We start from the raw sequence: 21,517 nt of genomic DNA, 5'->3' as shown, positions 1-21,517 counted from the left end.
CTCCGCCCATCTGATGTCAGCCCGTCGCCAGGTAACCAGGGCGGAGTTTAGTGGGTGACTGCAAAGCCCACATCAAAGAGTTTGGAGGCAATCATGACCCCGCCCCCCTTCCAAGCACAGGGGACCTCTGGGAGGGGTTGTGATGTTTATAGAAAAAGTAGTTTTAATATTGCTCTTATTTTGTTTAGGTTAATATTTGTTTTCTTGGGTTTTTCCCCATGTAAGTAATAAATGTAAAATGAGTAAAAACATTTAAAAAAAATAAATTGGGTTTTCTCATACAAGTTGCGTGAAAAGCAATTGGACTGATGTGTGTGCGCGTGTCTGAGTTGGTCAGTGTACAGAGGCGTGAAAAAGTATTTGCCCCTTCCTGATTTCCTGTACTACTGCATACTTGTCACACTGAAGTTTTAGAGCTTCAGACAATGTAATACTAGACAAAGGAAACCTGAGTAAACACAAAACACATGTAAGTTTTTTAATTTCATTTATTTAATGAAAAAAGTTATCCATATGAAAAAGTAATTGCTCCCTTAGTTACTCAGTCTGCCAATTAACCAAATTTAATTGAGAAATACATTCCACTGTTTTAACACAGCCAGGCCTGTTGAATCTAAACCTCACTCCTATTGAACCATCAGAGTGAAACGGTCACCACAAGGTTTCTTCAAACACACTATCCTACGGTCCAAGGACGTTTCAGACGAGATGAGAAAAACGTTACTGAAATTTATGAGTCTGGAAAGGGTTACTAAGCCATTTCTAAGGCTCTGGGACTCCACCAATCCACAGTGAGCCATTATCTCCACATGGAGAACGCGTGTTGGTGGTGTAGTGGTGAATCTTCCGTGAGACGATCATTGATGTGTCATTTGGTTAGCAGTGATTTCCATCTTGATAGTCTCCCATGAATTATTATACCTATTATATCTTTAATTAATCTATACCCGTGAACATTTCTTATTGTGGAGTCATGGACACTGAGGCCAGAGAGGCCTGCAGTTCACTGAATGAACTTTTGTGTCATTTTGGATGAGTTGGCTGTCTACTCCTGGGAGGATCACCACTGTTCCAAGTGTTCTCATTACATTACATTCATTTGGCAGGCTTTTACCATTGGCTTTTATCCTAAGCGACGTACAAAAAAGTGCATTTCATGGTCATAGACAACTGCTAAACACAGGTTCAGTAAGGTACAATACTTTCTGTACAGCTATTTCTAGCCAAGAACACAGTTTAGTTCACACAGTGAACACTATTCTGACCTATTCAGTTCTCCATTTGGAGATAATGGCTGTCCCTGTGATTCAGTGTCCCAGAGCCATAGAAATGGCTTTTCTAAAGATCCGAAACCAATCAGTTTGACAAATATGCAATAATAGGAAATCAGGAAGAGGGCAAATACTTTTTCATGGCCCTGTACAGTACGTGAGCTAGCTGTTCATCGTTGTGCTTCATTCTATCATTCTTGGATAATGCTGGTGTGGAAACATTCTTTCCTACCTTCCACTTTGAGTAGGCTCTGTAAATGTACTGTGAATTTCTGGAAAGAAAGGTTGATTTGCAGATACTTCCCAGTATTTCTTATGGTTCTACCATATAAGATCAAAACTCTGAGCATTTATTATGAACTAAGGTTTTTAAAAATGCAGTGTTCAACACGTTTCAGAAATGGAATACCAAATTAACAGAGGAGGCGTTCACACCTGCACTGTGCTCAGCGCTGCGAGCAGAGGCGTTCACACCTGCGCTGTGCTCAGCGCTGCGAGCAGAGGCGTTCACATCTGCGCTGTGCTCAGCGCTGCGAGAGGAGGCGTTCACACCTGCGCTGTGTTCAGCGCTGCGAGAGGAGGCGTTCACACCTGCGCTGTGCTCAGTGCTGCGAGCAGAGGCGTTCACACCTGCGCTGTGCTCAGCGCTGCGAGAGGAGGCGTTCACACCTGCGCTGTGCTCAGCGCTGCGAGAGGAGGCGTTCACACCTGCGCTGTGCTCAGCGCTGCGAGCAGAGGCGTTCACACCTGCGCTGTGCTCAGCGCTGCGAGAGGAGGCGTCCACACCTGCGCTGTGCTCAGCGCTGCGAGAGGAGGCGTTCACACCTGCGCTGTGCTCAGCGCTGCGAGAGGAGGCGTTCACACCTGCGCTGTGCTCACCTGTGCCGCACAGTGGCAGTCTAACCCCAGCTCCACCCCGCCCCACAGTAAAGAACCACCACACTTGCAGAACTTAAATATTTTAATTAAAACACGAATATCAAGACTGTTTATCTCCATGGGATCTTTTTACAAGACAAATCTCTTAAGGAACACATTCATCTTTAAGTGCAAAACAGCTGCTAGTGATATTAAATATACAAACTCTATCAGGATCTCTCCTTCAGATAAAAGTTGCAGTAGAAACACAGGCTGTGAGACAGTAGTCTGGAGTCCTGTACACACCACAGCCTAACACAGTAAGACCAGCACAGTGACTGTGGCACAGCCTAACACAGTAAGAGTAAGACCAGCACAGTGACTGTGGCACAGCCTAACACAGTAAGACCAGCACAGTGACTGTGGCACATCCTAACACAGTAAGAGCAAGACCAGCACAGTGACTGTGGCACAGCCTAACACAGTAAGAGTAAGACCAGCACAGTGACTGTGGCACAGCCTAACACAGTAAGAGTGAGACCAGCACAGTGACTGTGGCGCAGCCTAACACAGTAAGAGTAAGACCAGCACAGTGACTGTGGCACAGCCTAACACAGTAAGAGTGAGACCAGCACAGTGACTGTGGCGCAGCCTAACACAGTAAGAGTAAGACCAGCACAACGACTGGCGCAGCTTAACACAGTAAGACCAGCACAGTGACTATGGCACAGCCTAACACAGTAAGAGACCATGGTTTAAACGCAGATTTGCAGCTCGTAGCATTTGTGCTTAATGACTAGGCGGAGTCACTGAGTTGGGTTACCAGTGTTGAGCTCTCACTGAGTTGGCCTTGTTAGTGTCCAAGTAAGTGGGTTAACTATAAATGATGTGTGTGTGTTTGTGTGTGTGTGAGAAAGAGTGTGTGCAAGAGTGTGTGTGCACGCTTGTGCGCGTGTGAGTGTGAGAGTGTGTGTGTGTGCGAGTGTGCATGCGTATGCGCACGTGTGTGTGCGAGTGCGTGTATGTGTGTGTGTGTCACTGAGAGTTAGGAGGGAGAAGATTGAGAGTGGTGCACACCCGAGTCATGTGACAGGAGTGACACAGCAAGTGAGAGTCCAGAGGGAAACACTGTGATCCCGGCTGATCTGAGAGCTGTTTGCCACACCCCTGAGAGGGAGAGAAGGGAGGGTCACACATATAACACTGACCTGAGAACAGTACATTAACACTGCACTGAGAGAGAGTTAATATAGTATATATTACTGCACTGCACTGAGAGAGGGTAGATACAGTATATACACACTGCACACTACACTACATTAACACTGCACTGAGAGAGAGGGTAGATACAGTATATACACACTGACCTCACAGTGGTAGCACTCAAAGTGGTAGTCTTTGTTCATGGACACCACCCTGAGAATCTCCTCACTGCCCTGTAACAGAGTGATGATCACTACACAGCATCAGCACAGACTGTATATATATATATATATATGCGTGCACACACACACACACACACACTCACTCAAACTCACCTCTGTAGGTAGAATTGGCTGTAGACAAGCAGCGCACTTTGGAGCAAAGGTCCTGCAACATACACACATAAGCACGCACGCACACACACGCGCAATACACACACACACACACACACACAGCTGTTTGAGATTTGAAGGTCCTATGACGTCAGAGTCACTGCCTGATGCAGTCAGCAGGAGCACCCCTACATCATTTCCTTTCATTAGAATGAGTCACTTTATACAGACTGCAAGAGCCACTTAGCACCACATTACTAATCACACACAGCAAGAGCCACTTAGCACCACATTACTAATCACACACAGCAAGAGCCACTTAGCACCACATTACTAATCACACACAGCAAGAGCCCACTACTAGCACACACAACATCCTACTAATCACACACGCAAGAGCCACTTAGCACCACATTACTAATCACAACACAAGAGCCACTTAGCACCACATTACTAATCACACACAGCAAGAGCCACTTAGCACCACATTACTAATCACAGACCACAAGAGCCACTTAGCACCACATTACTAATCACACACCGCAAGAGCCACTTAGCACCACATTACTAATCACACACTGCAAGAGCCACTTAGCACCACATTACTAATCACACACTGCAAGAGCCACTTAGCACCACATTACTAATCACAGACCACAAGAGCCACTTAGCACCACATTACTAATCACACACTGCAAGAGCCACTTAGCACCACATTACTAATCACAACCAAACCACTTAGCACCACATTACTAATCACACACCGCAAGAGCCACTTAGCACCACATTACTAACCACAGACTGCAAGAGCCACTTAGCACCACATTACTAATCATTACTAATCTAGTCAGAGACGCAGTAGAGCTTACCTGTTGTAGTCAGAGACGCAGTAGACATTGTTGAGGTAGTCCACTGTGAAGGGAACTCCATCTAATGTTTTTGCGCAAACCACACAACGGAAACAGCCTGGATGGTAGGAGTTCCCCAGCGCCTGCAGGATCTGACACACGTGCAGACCGGACTGATTTGAGCCTCTCTGCCGGGCATCGACTATGCAGACACGTAAGAGACATATTTTTTACATTTTTGGGTCTCAATTTAAAACTTGTGGGCAGTGCCAAGAAAGTGTGGGAACCCCTGATTTAGGGTAAACACCCCCTCCACCCCATAACAGCAGGGTGCATTCTGGGACACTTATCTAAGGCTCTCTTAGAGCATGAAGCAGCTGCCATTTCCTGAAAAGATGGGCACATGCTTGAATACGTCCATATATACATGTACACACAGGCATACATACAAGCATGCATGTGCACACACACACACTCGCACACACACTTTCTCACACACTCACACACATACACTCTCACACACACACAGAGACACTCACACACACACACTCACACACTCTCACACACACACCACACACACACACACACACACACTCACCTTCTCCAGGATCAGGTGGCCGCACACACTGCACTTCTCCGCTGCCGCCTGAAATCCTGAGAACTGTTGGGGGGGGGGGGGGGGCCATTACTCCACAATATGAATTCACAACATTTATGATCCACATCAAGCCCTGGCTTTGAATCAGAAATGTCTCCACCAACAGTCTCACATCTCTGCAAATCAGTCCCTATCCCCCATAATCCTGCAGGACTTAAAGATGTGTTACTGAATCCATACCCTCCATTATCAGTCCCTATGTGTCTAACTGCTGTGTTACTGAGTCCATACCCTCCATTATCAGTCCCTATGTGTATAACTGTTGTGTTACTGAATCCATACCCTCCATTATCAGTCCCTATGTGTATAACTGCTGTGTTACTGAATCCATACCCTCCATTATCAGTCCCTATGTGTAACTGCTGTGTTACTGAGTCCATACCCTCCATTATCAGTCCCTATGTGTATAACTTCTGTGTTACTGAATCCATACCCTCCATTATCAGTCCCTATGTGTCTAACTGCTGTGTTACTGAGTCCATACCCTCCATTATCAGTCCCTATGTGTATAACTGCTGTGTTACTGAATCCATACCCTCCATTATCAGTCCCTATGTGTCTAACTGCTGTGTTACTGAGTCCATACCCTCCATTATCAGTCCCTATGTGTATAACTGCTGTGTTACTGAATCCATACCCTCCATTATCAGTCCCTATGTGTCTAACTGCTGTGTAACTGCTTACTCCTGCTCATTTCCTTCAGCCATTCAGTCTCTGTTCAACCCCACAACAGGCACAGAACACTGAACTATACAAAATGCATATAAATTCTGTAAGAGGTGTTGAGACAGAGAGAGAAGGGGAGGGAGGGAGAGAGGAGGGTGGGAGAGAAAGGGAGAGGAGGGATACAGAGGTAAAGAGAGAAGGAGGGAGAAAGGGAGAGGGAGGGGAAGGGAAAGAGGGAGGTAGAGAGAAGGAGGGGGAGAGGGGAAAGGAGCGAGGGAGGAGGGGGAGAGAGAGGGAAGTAGAGAGGAGGAGGAGGGGAGAGAGGAGGGGGAGGAGGAGCGAAAGAGGAAGGGAACGAGAGAGGAGGGAATGAGAGAGAAGGAGGGAGAGAGGAGGGGGAATGAGAGGAGGGAGAGAGAGAGAAGGAGCGAGGGAGAGAAGGGGGAGAGAGAGGGAGGTAGAGAGGAGGGAGAGAGAGAGGAAGAATGCACAGTAGCTGTTGTGCAGGTGATGTATGAGTCAGGAGCAGGAAGGCTGAGGACAGGCATCCTCACCATGTAGTCCTCTTTGCAGTAAACTGAGCCACTCACGTTGTAGAAGTCCTTGTTTCTGAGGGTGCGGCCTAACAGACAGACAGACAGACACAGGGGTCTGAGTACACAGAGCTGTGGGCAGCTGTTCCATCAGTGATTGGCTGACTGGTGAGTGAGTTGCCATGGTGATGGGTAATATGGGTAATTAGTGAGGATGTGGACTGACCGCAGGACACGCAGGTGAAGCAGTGTGTGTGATACAGGCTGTCTAACGCCTGGCAGGCACTCTCCGTCCCGTAGACGCCTTTCCCGCACTTCACACAGGTACCTGCAACGGCAGCACGCAGCAGGTTCACACGCTCTGCCGTCAAAACAGAATCCGCTGAACGTTACAGTGTTTAAAATAAAACACTAACGCACGTGCCACTTTGGCATCCAGTGTCAATGTGAATTTCAAAAGAAACAGCCTATCATAGTAAATTCTTGCAGTTCTGTGTCCTTATACACACAGCGTGTCGCACCCTCACACAGCGTGTGCCCTTCACACAGCCCAACACAGCTACACACAGTGTGTCACACACCCTCACACAGCGTGTGCCCTTCACACAGCCCAACACAGCTACACACAGTGTCACACACCCTCACACAGCGAGTGCCCTACACACAGCTACACACAGCGTGTCACACACCCTACACACAGCGTGTCACACACCCTCACACAGCGTGTCACACACCCTCACACAGCGTGTCACACACCCTCACACAGCGCGTGCCCTTCACACAGACGCCCGTAACGACGTGGCCCTGTGATCAGACGCTCCGCTAGCACGCTTCAGGCCTCTCCCTCCTCAGAGATACGCTCAGACATACCTTTCCTCCAGGCCTCAAATATCTGCTCTGAAAAACACGCTTCTGCACACGCCAGCACATGCTACACGCTTCTGCAGACGCCTACACGCTACACGCAGCACAGCACGCCAGACTGCCCACAGCCATTCCCAACACTCCCTAGAAGCAGAAACGCACATCCAAAACGACTACCACTGCGCAGTGTGCTGCTCACCACCTTTAATCACTACTGTTCGCCTCTAATCCCACTGTGCACCTTTAATCACTACTGTTCGCCTCTAATCCCACTGCCCACCTTTAATCACTACTGTTCGCCTCTAATCCCACTGTGCACCTTTAATCACTACTGTTCGCCTCTAATCCCACTGTGCACCTTTAATCACTACTGTTCGCCTCTAATCCCACTGTGCACCTTTAATCACTACTGTTCACCTCTAATCCCACTGTCCACCTTTAATTACTACTGTTCGCCTCTAATCCCACTGTCTACCTTTAATCACTACTGTTCACCTTTAATCACTACTGTTCGCCTCTAATCTCACTGCCCACCTTTAATCACTACTGTTCGCCTCTAATCTCACTGTGCGCCTTTAATCACTACTGTTCACCTCTATCCTGCCACCATCACTAGTGCCTCAATCCTGTGCACCTTTAATCACTACTGTTCGCCTCTAATCCCACTGTGCACCTTTAATCACTACTGTTCACCTCTAATCACTACTGTTTGCCTTTAATCACTACTGTTTGCCCACCTATAATTGCCACTCACGCATTCACTGTATCACTCACTCACACCACCTCTCTCTCAGACACACACACACACGCTCACACACACGTACACGCACTCACACACACAGGCATGACGATGATGTTGATGATGATCTCACCAAAGTACTCCTGCCGGCTGTCGGAGTCTCTGGCTGCTCCCTGCTCCGCTGGGGGTTTGGGCTGTGGTGGGGCGGGGCTGGGGAGGGGCCTGGTGGGCGGGTCTTTGAGGGCCAGCCCCTCTAGAGTGCCCAGCAGGCCTGTGGGGTCCCCCGGGTCCTCGCCCCGAAGCGCGGCCTCCCAGCGCAGCAGCTGGGTCAGCTCCTCCTGATAGCGGGGCCCCGGCAGGTCTGAGTACCGCGCACGGTCCCCGGGCCCCCCCTGCAGGAGCCGACCCCCCCAGGAGGGCCCCAGGAGGCTGGCGGCGGCAGGGCTCCCCAGGGCCGGCGGGTATGAGTGCCGGCTGTCCTGCCCTGCCCCCCCAGCCCCGTCCAAATACTCCCTCCACATCTCCGCAGAGGGGGCCCCCGCCCCCACTCCCGCCCGCCCCCCCCCTGCCTGGGCGTGGCCCGCGCCGGCTGCAGGGGGCGGGGCGGGCAGCTGGGCGTGGCGGGAGTCGAAGCCCAGGCTGATGCCGCTGGTGCGGTTGCTGCTGCAGCGGCTGCCCATGGGGCTCCCCCCGCTGGCCGAGCTGGCGAAGCTGGACCGCGGGCTGGCCAACAGCGCCTCCTGCAGGCTGAGCGAGGAGCGTGGGCTGGCCAACAGCGCCTCCTGCAGGCTGAGCGAGGACCGCGGGCTGAGGGCGGGGCCTGCCGGGGGCCGGGCGGGCGGGAGCGAGAGGGGGGCGGGCCGGTCCCAGGGCTCGCCCCCTGTGCTGTGCCGCTTGTAGACCAGCGCCTCCTGCAGGGAGAAGCGCTTGTGGCGCTCCAGCTCGGGCGGGAAGCCGGGCTCGCCGCCGCAGCGCAGCGGGCCGCCACCGGGGGGCACACACAGGGGCGGGGCTGGCTGCGAGAGCAGCTGCCGCCGATGGGCCAGGTGCTGGAGCTCCAGCGAATAGCGGCGATGGCTGGCCACGAGGCCGACGCCCAGCGGGGCCGCCGGAGAGCCGCCGTCTGCCTGCCGCGCGGGGTAGCCGCGTCTCAGGGGGGGCTCCGCGACGGCGGGGTGGGGCTCCGCGCTCGGACCCGTGTCTGAGGGCAGAGGGGCGGGAGAGACGGGTGGCGCTCGGCACACACACCCCGACACCTCGCTGGGGCCTGGGGGGGGTCGCGCGGTGTGGCCCGTCCCCGCCCCCCCGCCGCTGCTGCAGCTATTGTTGTTGTTTGCATTGGCCGGCTCGCCTTTCTTCTTGGAGCTGAACTTCACGCTGCCAGAGTCCGTCAGCTTCAGCTTCTCCAGAAGCTTACTGCTGAGACGGTCCATCCTCCAGCCCGGCTAATAAACCACCTCTAATACGCGAGAGCGTGCGTCCGTCAGTTCACTAGCCTCTGGAGCTCAAAACACACAAAGCATCAGACGGGCAGTCACCGAGGTCAAGCAGGCCGGTACTCATGGAAACGGCAGTGACGATGGCCGAAAGCATCAAACTTAAATTTACGGATCTAAATCGAATTCTGGTCAGTGCGCAATAAATACTGGACAATAATAATCAAGAAAACAGCGACGTCATTGTGAGGGGTTATTTCAAGCAAAGGTGTGGGTCCGGTTATCAAGTCATCGTTGCGTTACTGCAGATTGGCTTCTGTTGTTGATAAATGGACGCTCCCCTATCCTTCCAGTAAAACTGCCGCAGGCTGCTTAAAAGTGCCCTTCTGCTTTGTTACCCCGTCTATTCACGTCAAGAGCCGAGATCCTTTTTTGTGCAATTTTAAAGCTCTGCTAAAGTTCTACGTTTGAGTTCCTGCTCTGTGTAGTACAACCCATCCCCGGCCAGAGGTCCATACAGTAGGCAACAGTTTTCCCGTGTAGCAGTTAACAGCACTCAGTCTGTCTGCCCTTTGTTTCCCAGAATTAAAAAATGGAGATAAGTCCCGTTGTTTTCATCTCGTTAGTGTTAATAAAGTAATAAAGTAACTGTCCTAGCTATGCCGAATACAGTGTCCGTTAATGTTTCCACTCGACGTGCTCAGAAAGTTCGCAGCATACAGAAAGTCTTGTAAATGACCGGTTTTCTCTTCCGTTCTTGGATGCGCGAGTCGCCGCAGGTTACGTTGCACCGCACGCATAGGAAAGGAAAATAAATCCACTATCTCGTCTACAGATTACGCTACCTTTACAGTTCTTTCATTTTACATATGAAAATGTAGTATTTTTTCCACGGGAAAAGTTCAGAGCAAAGAGAACAAGACGTCGCTCTCCCCCCTTCAGTCTCAAAGAATGTTATATTTCCCCAAAATACACACCAAGTTTAAAAAAACTAAGTTGAATAAGATATGTGCGAACACGTTACGCCATCTCTTATACCCAAACACGGCGCACTAGATAAAAACGTAATCAAGTTAATCAAGAATTAGTTGGGCTTACATTAAAATGAACAGAGTTGCGGCTCCCCGCTCTTGTCCCGGACTCCCGTCTCTTTCTTTCTCTCACTTTTTTTCTGGACCGGCACACCTTTCGTCAAGGCATGGCGGACTGATCGCACTGTTATTGTCACACACAGAGTCTCTGGTCTACTTCCCACACGTTCGAAAATATTAGATGCCAGTATTATTTTTAATGCGTTAACAAGTGACAAGTTCTAATTCGGAGCAGCAAGTGACATTATTACTGTATGGCTGAACTGACGTAACAAGTTTTTTCATAGGCCTATATAACCTAGCCTACTGTACTTATAACGTATTGTCTAAAGTTAGCACACAACATAAGTTTAGTTGGTATCTTATTTTATTTGTCGCATTTGTATTCGACTGCAGTTTTAACGGATGTCATCAAGTTGCCAGGGACGTGTATGTGTTTAACCGTTTAACTGTGTTTAACTGTCTGTTCTAAGCGCTAAGAACTGCAGACGCTGATTTATTGCGCCGCGGGGCAGCAGTACAGCGTAATTAGATTGCGAGTGCGTGTCATCATGTTATGGATGCAGTGTTTAATTCAACGCCGCGGGGCTAATTTAGCCAGATCCTTGGTTATGGAGTATTTCTAACTGAAACTCTAATACCCTAAGGACTATTATTTGTCTCTCGTGGCTGCAGTTGTATTAATGTAGCAGCACAGTTTCGAAGTGTTTCATGCGCAATGTTCGAATAGGCACTACTTTGCTGTACTCCGAGCCTGTGGAATGCGCGGAACGATACCGTCGAAGTTACCAAAGTGCGCTGCGGTTTGCACGCGTGTAAGAATTCAGAGACAAAACAAAGTAACGATTTCTCGCGCCGGTCTTCCTAGTATTTGCTACGAGTGGCACCAACATAGAAGGACACCCAGTTGTATGAATAAACGCGAAGATAAACGGGACCCATTTTTTTTCTATGGTAGCTGTTTTGCGTCTCCTCGGCCCAGTGCCCCCTCCTCACACACACACAAACTGCTTTTCTTTGTACTCCTCGGCGGTCTGCAGCAGTGCGCGTGCCTCTGCCTCTCCCTCTCCCGCGCGTTATCAGCGAGTGGGAACTTGTCTGAAGCACACACAGCGGAATGCTTTGCGGCTTACTCAGCATCGCCGGGGAGATAACGCCAGCAGTCCTGCTACAGGAAGGGGGTGGGGAAGCGGCAGGGTGATGTTTTGGAGCAACCTTCTAAAACTGAAAGGTGTGCGATTGTGTGGCATTTATAATACATGCTCTCTGCCTGTACTATACTTGTCTGTTCTTTAATTTTCACGGCTCCCATCCTCTCCCTTTTTGGGTACACAAACAATAAAATCAGTCTGAAAATAGGCACAGGAAAGGAAGTTCTGACCTGCAGCTCGGCTAGCCTGCAGTTGCCTTTGATGAAGCTGTTTAAACTCCTAACTCCCCCCCGAGACCCCCCCTCCAGCACCTTGAGGGTGTGTGAGCTGCATGTTGGGACAAGTGCAGCTGCTTGTAGAGGATCAAACGAAACAGCATCATGCGCTATACAGAGCCCAATCCGCTGCCTACGTACATCTGCAGCCCCTCCCTCTGAACCAATCACTGCCCACTTACATCTGCAGCCCCTCCCCCTGAACCAATCACTGCCCACTTACATCTGCAGCCCCTCCCTCTGAACCAATCACTGCCCACTTACATCTGCAGCCCCTTCTCATCGTTAGAGTTTGCTAAAAAAAAAAAAAAAGTACAGTAAAGAAAAGAAATAAGCCCTATTGACCATTACACTGCCCTTCCAAACCACAGCAATCGTTTCTCTCCATAATAACGAAGACGCCACGAACAGTAAGTCTAGAGTCTCAGCGCTCTCGTAGGCTACTCCTCGTCCCGTCTGGCTGTAGCAGAAACATTTTTCGCATTTTTTCAGTTTTATCTTAGTATCTCGGGCTGTGGGCTTGGTTATGCGCGCGCAATTATAAAATTACATGCTACCCGCGATTATCTGCTTCCGTCAGGCCAGTATTATGGTGCCACCTAGCGGTCACGTATCACATCACAGCATTTCAGCTCCTCGCTTTGTTTGTCTTTGCTGCCATTCCGTATCTTTGTGCTCCTGATTTCAAGATGGCGGCGTCCGTGAGGCCTGTGTGCTGTGCAGGTGAGAGGGGACCTTGACCAAATTTAAATGTCTTAAATGTCTCTGTAAATTTTCCTCACTTTATTTGACGCCACTTTCATGTAGATGATGAAGCGCAAAAGAGCACGTCGCCCAGGATACATAGCTAGCTAAGTTCGCTATAGATATTCGTGGGCATAATTTTAACCGCTGTTGACAGGTCTATTTACTACGTTAAACGCTTAACTAACTCATTAGATAGACTTTTATTTGTTTGTTTATACTTGTATTTATGTGTCCGCTATTAATACCGCTGAATCGTTGTAGGCCTATGCACATGGGCAGATTTTCACTCTCACGGTAAGTATGGCTTTAGCCAGGTGACTGCGGCGACGTATCTGTGGTCTCACGTGGTCTAATTACACATCCTCTCCGTCTCCAAGGTTTCAGGCAGTCGTTGTCTCGCGCTCTCTCCCTCACTGCCGGGACTCGTGCTGGAAAGAAGTGGCGAGTGGAGTGAGTATAGGCATGAATGAATTAAGCAGGAACACTGGGCTGGTTACCAGTCCATCACAGTGTTAACACACTCATATTATTTGGCTATTTAGAGTGTCCATTTTGCCTACTGCAAACTCGAACTCGAACTGTGACTCGAACCTGCCACCTTGTTGCTGTGAGGCGACAGTGGTGCCCAGCTTAAACATTATTGTGTTATTTACCTTTTATTGAGTTGCATCAAAACATTTTGAGATGGATCTTATTTAGTTTTTTTAATCAGGTTTTGTTTTTTTGTCTGTGTGTGATTTCTGGTTTGTGTGTTGGTGTTTTGCTCAGGAACAATCTGGCTCCTAGTGGTACAGAATACGGGCCTCTAACAGACCTTCCAGACTGGACCTTCGCTGGTGAGTTCTGTTCATTTTGTCAAATGGAGTGACATAATCAGGACCTTCACTCAAATGGAGTGACATCATAATCAGGACCTTCACTCAGATGGCGTGACATCATAATCAGGACCTTCACTCAAATGTAGTGACATCATAATCAGAACCTTCACTCAAATGGCGTGACATCATAATCAGAACCTTCACTCAAATGGAGTGACGTCATAATCAGAACCTTCACTCAAATGGAGTGACATCATAATCAGGACCTTCACTCAAATGGAGTGACATCATAATCAGGACCTTCACTCAAATGGAGTGACATCATAATCAGGACTTTCACTCAAATGGAGTGATATCATAATCAGGACTTTCACTCAAATTGAGTGACATCATAAACAGGGTCTTTTTTACAAAGTAGTGATATCCTAATATGTAACTTTGGTGACAGGGAGTGACATCACAATCAACAGGCCTTTAAATGAACATTTTTCATAACCAGCCAGTTTGGCTATTGGATGAAGAAATTCACTGACTACTAATTTTTCACCAGCCTGCAACATTAATTACTCAAAATAAACAGAAATCATACAAAAAAAATAAGAAAAAAATATTACACTCATTTCAAGTTAGGATGGTCCCTATTTGCACACAACACTTTCCATTTGATGCTCAGAATTCACTGGCACAGCACAGAGGTGCAGCCGGATACTGCCTGCATCTGCTCAATGGCTCCCTACAATACAAGCATTTAGTGACTGAATTCTGCCGTTGCTGCTGTGTGTGAGATGTGGATGGTATATGGGTGATATGGTATATAGGATGGGTTAGGGTTAGGGTTAGTTGCTGCTGTGTGTGAGATGTGGATGGTATATGGGTGATATGGTATATAGGATGGGTTAGGGTTAGGGTTAGTTGCTACTGTGTGTGAGATGTGGATGGTATATGGGTGATATGGTATATAGGATGGGTTAGGGTTAGTTGCTGCTGTGTGTGAGATGTGGATGGTATATGGGTGATAGTATATAGGGTTAGGGTTAGGGTTATTGCTGCTGCTGTGTGAGATGTGGATGGTATATGGGTGATATGGTATATAGGGTTAGGGTTAGGGTTAGTTGCTGCTGTGTGTGAGATGTGGATGGTATATGGGTGATATGGTATATAGGGTTAGGGTTAGGGTTAGTTGCTGCTGTGTTTGGGATGTGGATGGTATATGGGTGATATGGTATATAGGGTTAGGGTTAGTTGCTGCTGTGTGTGAGATGTGGATGGTATATGGGTGATATGGTATATAGGGTTAGGGTTAGGGTTAGTTGCTGCTGTGTTTGGGATGTGGATGGTATATGGGTGATATGGTATATAGGATGGGACCACTTGCTTTACTGGGAATTCATTCTTTCTAAGCTTGTGGTGGTAACCTCAGAACAATGAGGTCACTCATCTCCCAAATATGTGTACCGTGTGTGAGGCTGGAGTAACTGCTCTCTCTCTGGCTGTGTGTGTGTAAGGCTAGAGTAACTGCTCTCTCTCTCTGGCTGTTTGTGTGTGAGGCTGGAGTAACTGCTCTCTCTCTGGCTGTGTGTGTGTAAGGCTGGAGTAACTGCTCTCTCTCTCTGGCTGTGTGTGTGTAAGGCTAGAGTAACTGCTCTCTCTGGCTGTGTGTGTGTAAGGCTGGAGTAACTGCTCTCTCTCTGGCTGTGTGTGTGTGTAAGGCTGGAGTAACTGCTCTCTCTCTGGCTGTGTGTGTGTAAGGCTGGAGTAACTGCTCTCTCTCTCTGGCTGTGTGCGTGTAAGGCTGGAGTAACTGCTTTCTCTGGCTGTGTGTGTGTAAGGCTGGAGTAACTGCTCTCTCTGGCTGTGTGTGTGTAAGGCTGGAGTAACTGCTCTCTCTCGCTGTGTGTGTGTAAGGCTGGAGTAACTGCTCTCTCTGGCTGTGTGTGTGTAAGGCTGGAGTAACTGCTCTCTCTGGCTGTGTGTGTGTAAGGCTGGAGTAACTGCTCTCTCTCTGGCTGTGTGTGTGTGAGGCTGGAGTAACTGCTCTCTCTCTCTGGCTGTGTGTGTGTAAGGCTGGAGTAACTGCTCTCTCTCTCTGGTTGTGTGTGTGTAAGGCTGGAGTAACTGCTCTCTCTGGCTGTGTGTGTGTAAGGCTGGAGTAACTGCTCTCTCTCTGACAGACGGACGGCCGGCTCCCCCGCTGAAAGGGCAGGAGAGGAGGAAGAAAGAAAGGGAGGAGTTTGCGGTGAGGATTACTCCGCCTTTCTGTCTGTCCTGTTTTTCTCTCCACCTCTGCTTCTCAATTACATTCTCTCTCCACTGTTCCCTCTCTCACTCTTTTACTCTCTCACTCACTCTCTTTCTCAGAGGCGTGTGGTTCTTCTCAGCTCAGAGGTGGATGGAGGGATGCAGCGATGGAGGGAGGGGAAAGAGGAGGAAAGAGCAGCAGAGGAGAGAAAGAAATCACTCCAGCTGAAGCCCAAAGGCCACCATCTACTGAAGAACAAGAAATAAAAAAAACATATTTGAAATGTTCTGTGGACCAGAAGGCCTGTTTTTGTGGAGAAGTCTGGCGTCTGTCAGCATGATGGTAGAATACAGCATTTCCATCTCTCCCCAGTTACAGCTGCAGTCTTCTGATCTCCAGAGCCATGAACACACAGTAAATCACTCCACTAATCCTCTAATTTATGCATTTTCTGTAACGCAAGCTAGTGCTAGCACTCTACAGCACTATATTACCAGATTAAGGAAGAGATTGCTACTCTTCTATAACCCTGTTTGTCCAGTAACACAGGCTAGCGCTAGCCCTCTACAACACTGCGCTAGCAGAGTGACGTAAGCCAGCGCTAGCCCTCGACAAAACGCCTTTTCCAACAGTGAAGTCATGGCTGTGTTCTAAGTCTATGACCTTTCAAACCCCTTGCTCATAAACAGGGAATAGAAAGGAAAATAAGAATTTTGCTGTTGAGGAGGTTAATAACTTTATTAACAGCATTGGTGTGAATTATGGGGTTTCCTCCGATTTCTCTTACACATTTGTGAATGTAGCATCTGCACGGTCACATGATTATCGTTCATGAAGCATCAGGCTGGTCGTAAGGAGAGCTTGTACCAGTCAAGTTTAGAAATGGTCACTTTTGTGGATAAAGTAATTTTATTGGGAGAGAGGTTTTGGAGTTTGATTGTCTGTGCTGCCAGGTGTCTGTGAAACACGTGAAGACTTTACACAACAGCCATAATACTGCCAATAATTATAATCTTCATAATATGCATTTTATTTATTTGGTGCTCCTTGAAACTATACATCCAGAGTTTTCAGAAGTTAAAAACAAAATTCAAATCACAAACTCATGTTGTGCTGCATGTACAAATAATTATTTTAAAAGTATGAATAAAAGCAGAATGTTTCATGTCTGCGTTATCATATTCTGAAGCTTCAATTTGCATATTTGAATGTTTCCTTCTTGCAGCCCTGGGGCTGTGTACATACACTGCCACCAGGGGGCGCTGTTGCACCACTTACCAGGAGCTGAATTGCCACCATTTGATTGTGAATTTGTTTTATGCCCATTGGGATGGGGCTAAAGTGTTGGTGAGCTTTCTCAGACAGGAGTTAACTGTAAGCGTTACGTTGTGTGTGTGCAATCTTGTTGACTTGTGCTGCAGTATCAACCTGTTATGGTTATAGTGACATTTGCAACCCATTAAATGGTCCTGCAGTTGGATATTTTTCACTGATGGAGTTTTAGACTGAGGCGGCTCACCAACAGAAACTGAACCAGACGGCGCACACATAATGCATGACTGCTGCCATGGCTGTGATCCTGAGTTTCAATGGAGGCTCTGTTTTAATGTGTCACAATGCATTTGAGCGTGTTACAGTGCATTCAAGCATCTGTTTCAGTGTGTTACAGTGCATTGGAGTAATGGTCTTAGTGAGTTACAGTGCATTGGAGTAATGGTCTTAGTGAGTTACAGTGCATTGGAGTAATGGTCTTAGTGTGTTACAGTGCATTGGAGTAATGGTCTTAGTGTGTTACAGTGCATTGGAGTAATGGTCTTAGTGTGTTACAGTGCATTGGAGTAATGGTCTTAGTGAGTTACAGTGCATTGGAGTAATGGTCTTAGTGAGTTACAGTGCATTGGAGTAATGGTCTTAGTGTGTTACAGTGCATTGGAGTAATGGTCTTAGTGAGTTACAGTGCATTGGAGTAATGGTCTTAGTGAGTTACAGTGCATTGGAGTAATGGTCTTAGTGAGTTACAGTGCATTGGAGTAATGGTCTTAGTGTGTTACAGTGCATTGGAGTAATGGTCTTAGTGAGTTACAGTGCATTGGAGTAATGGTCTTAGTGAGTTACAGTGCATTGGAGTAATGGTCTTAGTGTGTTACAGTGCATTGGAGTAATGGTCTTAGTGAGTTACAGTGCATTGGAGTAATGGTCTTAGTGAGTTACAGTGCATTGGAGTAATGGTCTTAGTGAGTTACAGTGCATTGGAGTAATGGTCTTAATGAGTTACAGTGCATTGGAGTAATGGTCTTAGTGTGTTACAGTGCATTGGAGTAATGGTCTTAGTGTGTTACAGTGCATTGGAGTAATGGTCTTAGTGAGTTACAGTGCATTGGAGTAATGGTCTTAGTGAGTTACAGTGCATTAGAGTAACAGTAACAGTTTTAGTGAGTTACAGTGCATTAGAGTAATGCTTTTTGTGATTTGCTGTGCATTAACTGTTTTAGTGCATTAGAATAACTGCTAGTGAAATATTGTGCGTTAGAGTAACTATTTTGGAGCATTATTGTGCTTCTGAGGTTTCAGTGTTGCGGTGCAGGGTAAGTGGAAGGTTTTCCATGATTTCTAGAAACGGAATGTTACCATGGTTATGCAGTGTTAATCTGAGTGATTTTACTGGCATTTAAAATGCCTGAAATACCTGAATATATCTCTCTCTCTTTTTCTCTCTCTCTCTTACTCTCTTCCCACTCCCCCCTCTCTCTCTCCCCACCTCCCCTCTCTCTCTGTCTCCCCACCCCCTCTCTCTCTTATTCTCTCCTCCTCCTCTCTCTCTTATTATTCTCTCCCCCAAACTCCAGTTTCTCTTGCTGAGCTCCAGTAATTAGGCCTTTCTGAGTTGCTGAGCAGAGATGTTTCTGCTCTGATGTAATTCTAGCCTGTGTGCTGTCAGTGGGTGTGGCGAACCCACATGGCCCCGCCCAGGAGAGGCGGGGCTAACCGCAGGAGAATCATCTGTCACCAGCACAGAGAAAACAGCACTGCTCTGGGGCTGGGACTGTCTGGCTGTGTGTCTGCAGTCTGTAGGCCGTACGGTCAGTACTGCTGCTGTCGGGGCTGGGACTGTCTGGCTGTTTGTCTGTGGTCTGTAGGCCATTTGGTCAGTTCTGCAGCCTCCTCATAGCTTCCTGGCCCCTCTTTCCACAGCAGGTTTCAGGATTGAGTCCCACAGCAGGTTTCAGGGTTGAGTCCCACAGCAGGGTTCAGGGTTGAGTCCCACAGCATGGTTGAGGGTTGAGTCCCACAGCAGGGTTGAGGGTTGAGTTCCACAGCAGGGTTGAGGGTTGAGTCCCACAGCAGGTTTCAGGGTTGAGTCCCACAGCAGGGGTGAGGGTTGAGTCCCACAGCAGGTTTCAGGGTTGAGTCCCACAGCAGGGTTCCAGGGTTGAATCCCACAGCAGGTTTCAGGGTTGAGTCCCACAGCAGGGTTCAGGGTTGAGTCCCACAACAGGGTTTCAGGGTTGAGTCCCAAAGCAGGTTTCAGGGTTGAGACCCACAGCAGGGTTGAGGGTTGCTTTGGGAAGTATGACAGGTTTGGGTCCAGCCCTGTACAGCTGTGTAAATGGAGGGGAAATGTGAAAGCTAAGCAGTTATGTGGTCCAGCACACCACTGTCTGCCAGCCTGATAAATACGCTCATGCCTGCAAATGTGGGCTAAGCAGAGAAAACAGAGACTGGGGACCCGTGCGCATCCTCCTTCTCAGAAGAGAAAATCACACTCAACACTCTTCCCTCTAAACGGGTTCTTCTGATGCGGGTCTCTGTCTGTCTCTACACCTCTTCACCCCTCTCTTTCTCATCTATCAATCCTTCCTCCTTCATCTTTCCATCTCTCTCTACCCCTCTGCTCTCAGCACTTCCCTTTCGACTGGCTTGTTTTTGTGTTGGAAATGGGAACCAGATGTTGCTTATTGTGCAGAAATCAGGAACAGGGAGGGAGAGAAGAGGGGGAGGTGTGTGTGTGCGTGTATGTGTGTCTGTGTGCATATGTGTGAGTGTGTGTGTACGTGTGTGTGTGTGTGTGTGTCTGTGCATATGTGTGAGTGTGTGAGTGTGTCTGTGTGTCTGTGTGCATATGTGTGTGTGTCTGTGTGCATATGTGTGAGTGTGTGTGTGAGTGTGTGTGTACGTATGTGTGTGTCTGTGTATGTGTGTGTGTGTGTGTGTGTGCTGATTGGTTCATTTGTGACTCCAGCCCTTTTACTTATGGCCTGGATTCCTGAGCCAGACGGGAAGTGACTCCCTGGCTGGGCTGCTGACTCAGGGTCTCCACCCAAATGCTGCCCAGCCACCCTCACTCTGACCCAGTCACATCCGCCAAGAAACCCCCCTGCTTCAGTCGGGGCCTGTGTGTAAACAGCTGCATTAATCTTGCAGCTCAATACATACCCCTTCGGGTATATATATATACACACACACTTACACTCTCTCTCTCTCACACACACACTCACACACACACTCTCTCTCTCTCTCTCACACACACACACTCTCTCTCTCTCTCTCTCATTCTCTCACACACACATACACACTCACACTCACATACATTCACACACTCTCTCTCACACACACACACACACACACACATTCTCTCTCTCACACTCTCTCACACACACACACACATACTGAGACATTCTGGGGAAACAGGGATGGCAAATACAGATGGATAGCGAGTGGGATTATACAAACAGATGTGATGGAGGGAGAGGACAAAAAGAGAGAGAGAGGGAGGGATTAGGCACTAGGGCAGGATGAAAAAGGAGAGACAGAAAGAGGGACGAGTTTCTTTTTAGTAAAAATGTAATATTTCCCTGTGGTATTCCAGCTGGACTGAAGGAAAGTGTAGCTACTTGTGGAATATCCGTTAGGAGAGGGGGATGGAGGGAAAGAGGGAGGGGGAAGGGGGAAGGGGATAAAGGTTTGTGGAGAACTCTGGAGTGTTTTCGGTTACAGTCTCATAAAAAATAAAAACTGCAGTGAGTGAGGAAATCCAGAGAAGGAGGGAGGGAAACAGGAGAAGGGAGAGAGAGAAGGACAGAGAGGGGGAGGAGAGTGAGAAGGATTGCAGAGCAGAATTATACTTAAAGGCAATGACAGAGGTACTGACCAACACAACTATACACACACACACATACTCTCTCCCTCCCTCTCTCTCCCTCCCTCCCGCCTCCCTGGCTCTCTCCCCCCCTTTCTCTCTCTCTCTCTGCTTCTCTCTCACTACTGGAAATCCAGATGTTGTTGATGAGATTCTGCTGAACACAGTAACACCGCCATCCAAATATGATCACTCCTAATCCCGTGACTCTGATCCTGTGAGCAAAACAAGCCCAACTCCTGTTTCTCCCTCCTCCAGCGTACACTCCCCAAATCAGCCAGCACAGACACCCCCAAACACAGTACTGTTTAACACTGCACCCTAACACACTGTACCCTAACACACTTAACATTGCACCCTAACACACTGTACCCTAACACACTTAACACTGCACCCTAACACACTGTACCTTAACACTACACCCTAACACACTGTACCCTAACACACTAACACTGCACCCTAACACACTGTACCTAACACATAACACTGCACCCTAACACACTGTACCTTAACACTGCACCCTAACACACTGTACCCTAACACACTTAACATTGCACCCTAACACACTGTACCCTAACACACTTAACACTGCACCCTAACACACTGTACCTTAACACTGCACCCTAACACACTGTACCCTAACACACTTAA

The 21,517-nt window shown here is 48.3% G+C and overlaps 2 protein-coding genes across 5 annotated transcripts; one reads left to right on the top strand and one right to left on the bottom strand.

The window, feature by feature from the left end:
- Positions 1 to 2,214: 2,214 nt before the first annotated feature.
- ajuba (ajuba LIM protein) lies at positions 2,215 to 12,017 on the bottom strand. 4 transcript variants are annotated; one of them, XR_010331075.1, is made up of 9 exons: positions 8,106 to 12,014; positions 6,596 to 6,697; positions 6,391 to 6,458; positions 5,111 to 5,173; positions 4,534 to 4,664; positions 3,668 to 3,719; positions 3,497 to 3,565; positions 2,812 to 3,296; positions 2,215 to 2,769 (listed from the first exon to the last, which is right to left on the bottom strand). XR_010331075.1 is itself a non-coding variant. In XM_064342232.1 (8 exons), the coding sequence occupies exons 1-8, from the start codon at positions 9,403 to 9,405 to the stop codon at positions 3,165 to 3,167; spliced, it is 1,881 nt and encodes a 626-aa protein (XP_064198302.1). In that variant the 5' UTR covers positions 9,406 to 12,017; the 3' UTR covers positions 2,215 to 3,164. The 4 variants fall into 4 exon arrangements, 2 of the variants coding, with proteins under 2 accessions (XP_064198302.1, XP_064198301.1); XR_010331076.1 differs by having other exon boundaries at positions 2,215 to 2,737; positions 2,862 to 3,296; XM_064342232.1 differs by having other exon boundaries at positions 2,215 to 3,296; positions 6,427 to 6,458; positions 8,106 to 12,017.
- A 387-nt stretch (positions 12,018 to 12,404) lies between these two features.
- On the top strand, positions 12,405 to 16,910 carry mrpl52 (mitochondrial ribosomal protein L52). The gene is made up of 5 exons (XM_064342249.1): positions 12,405 to 12,648; positions 13,050 to 13,122; positions 13,441 to 13,508; positions 15,662 to 15,726; positions 15,849 to 16,910. The coding sequence occupies exons 1-5, from the start codon at positions 12,615 to 12,617 to the stop codon at positions 15,993 to 15,995; spliced, it is 387 nt and encodes a 128-aa protein (XP_064198319.1). The 5' UTR covers positions 12,405 to 12,614; the 3' UTR covers positions 15,996 to 16,910.
- The last annotated feature ends 4,607 nt before the right edge of the window (positions 16,911 to 21,517 follow it).

The sequence above is a fragment of the Anguilla rostrata genome, chromosome 7 (assembly GCF_018555375.3).
Source record: "Anguilla rostrata isolate EN2019 chromosome 7, ASM1855537v3, whole genome shotgun sequence".
Classification (NCBI taxonomy): Eukaryota; Metazoa; Chordata; class Actinopteri; order Anguilliformes; family Anguillidae; genus Anguilla; species Anguilla rostrata.
The sequence above is the reverse complement of the archived record's forward strand: the minus strand, read 5'-3'. Positions and strand labels throughout refer to the sequence as shown.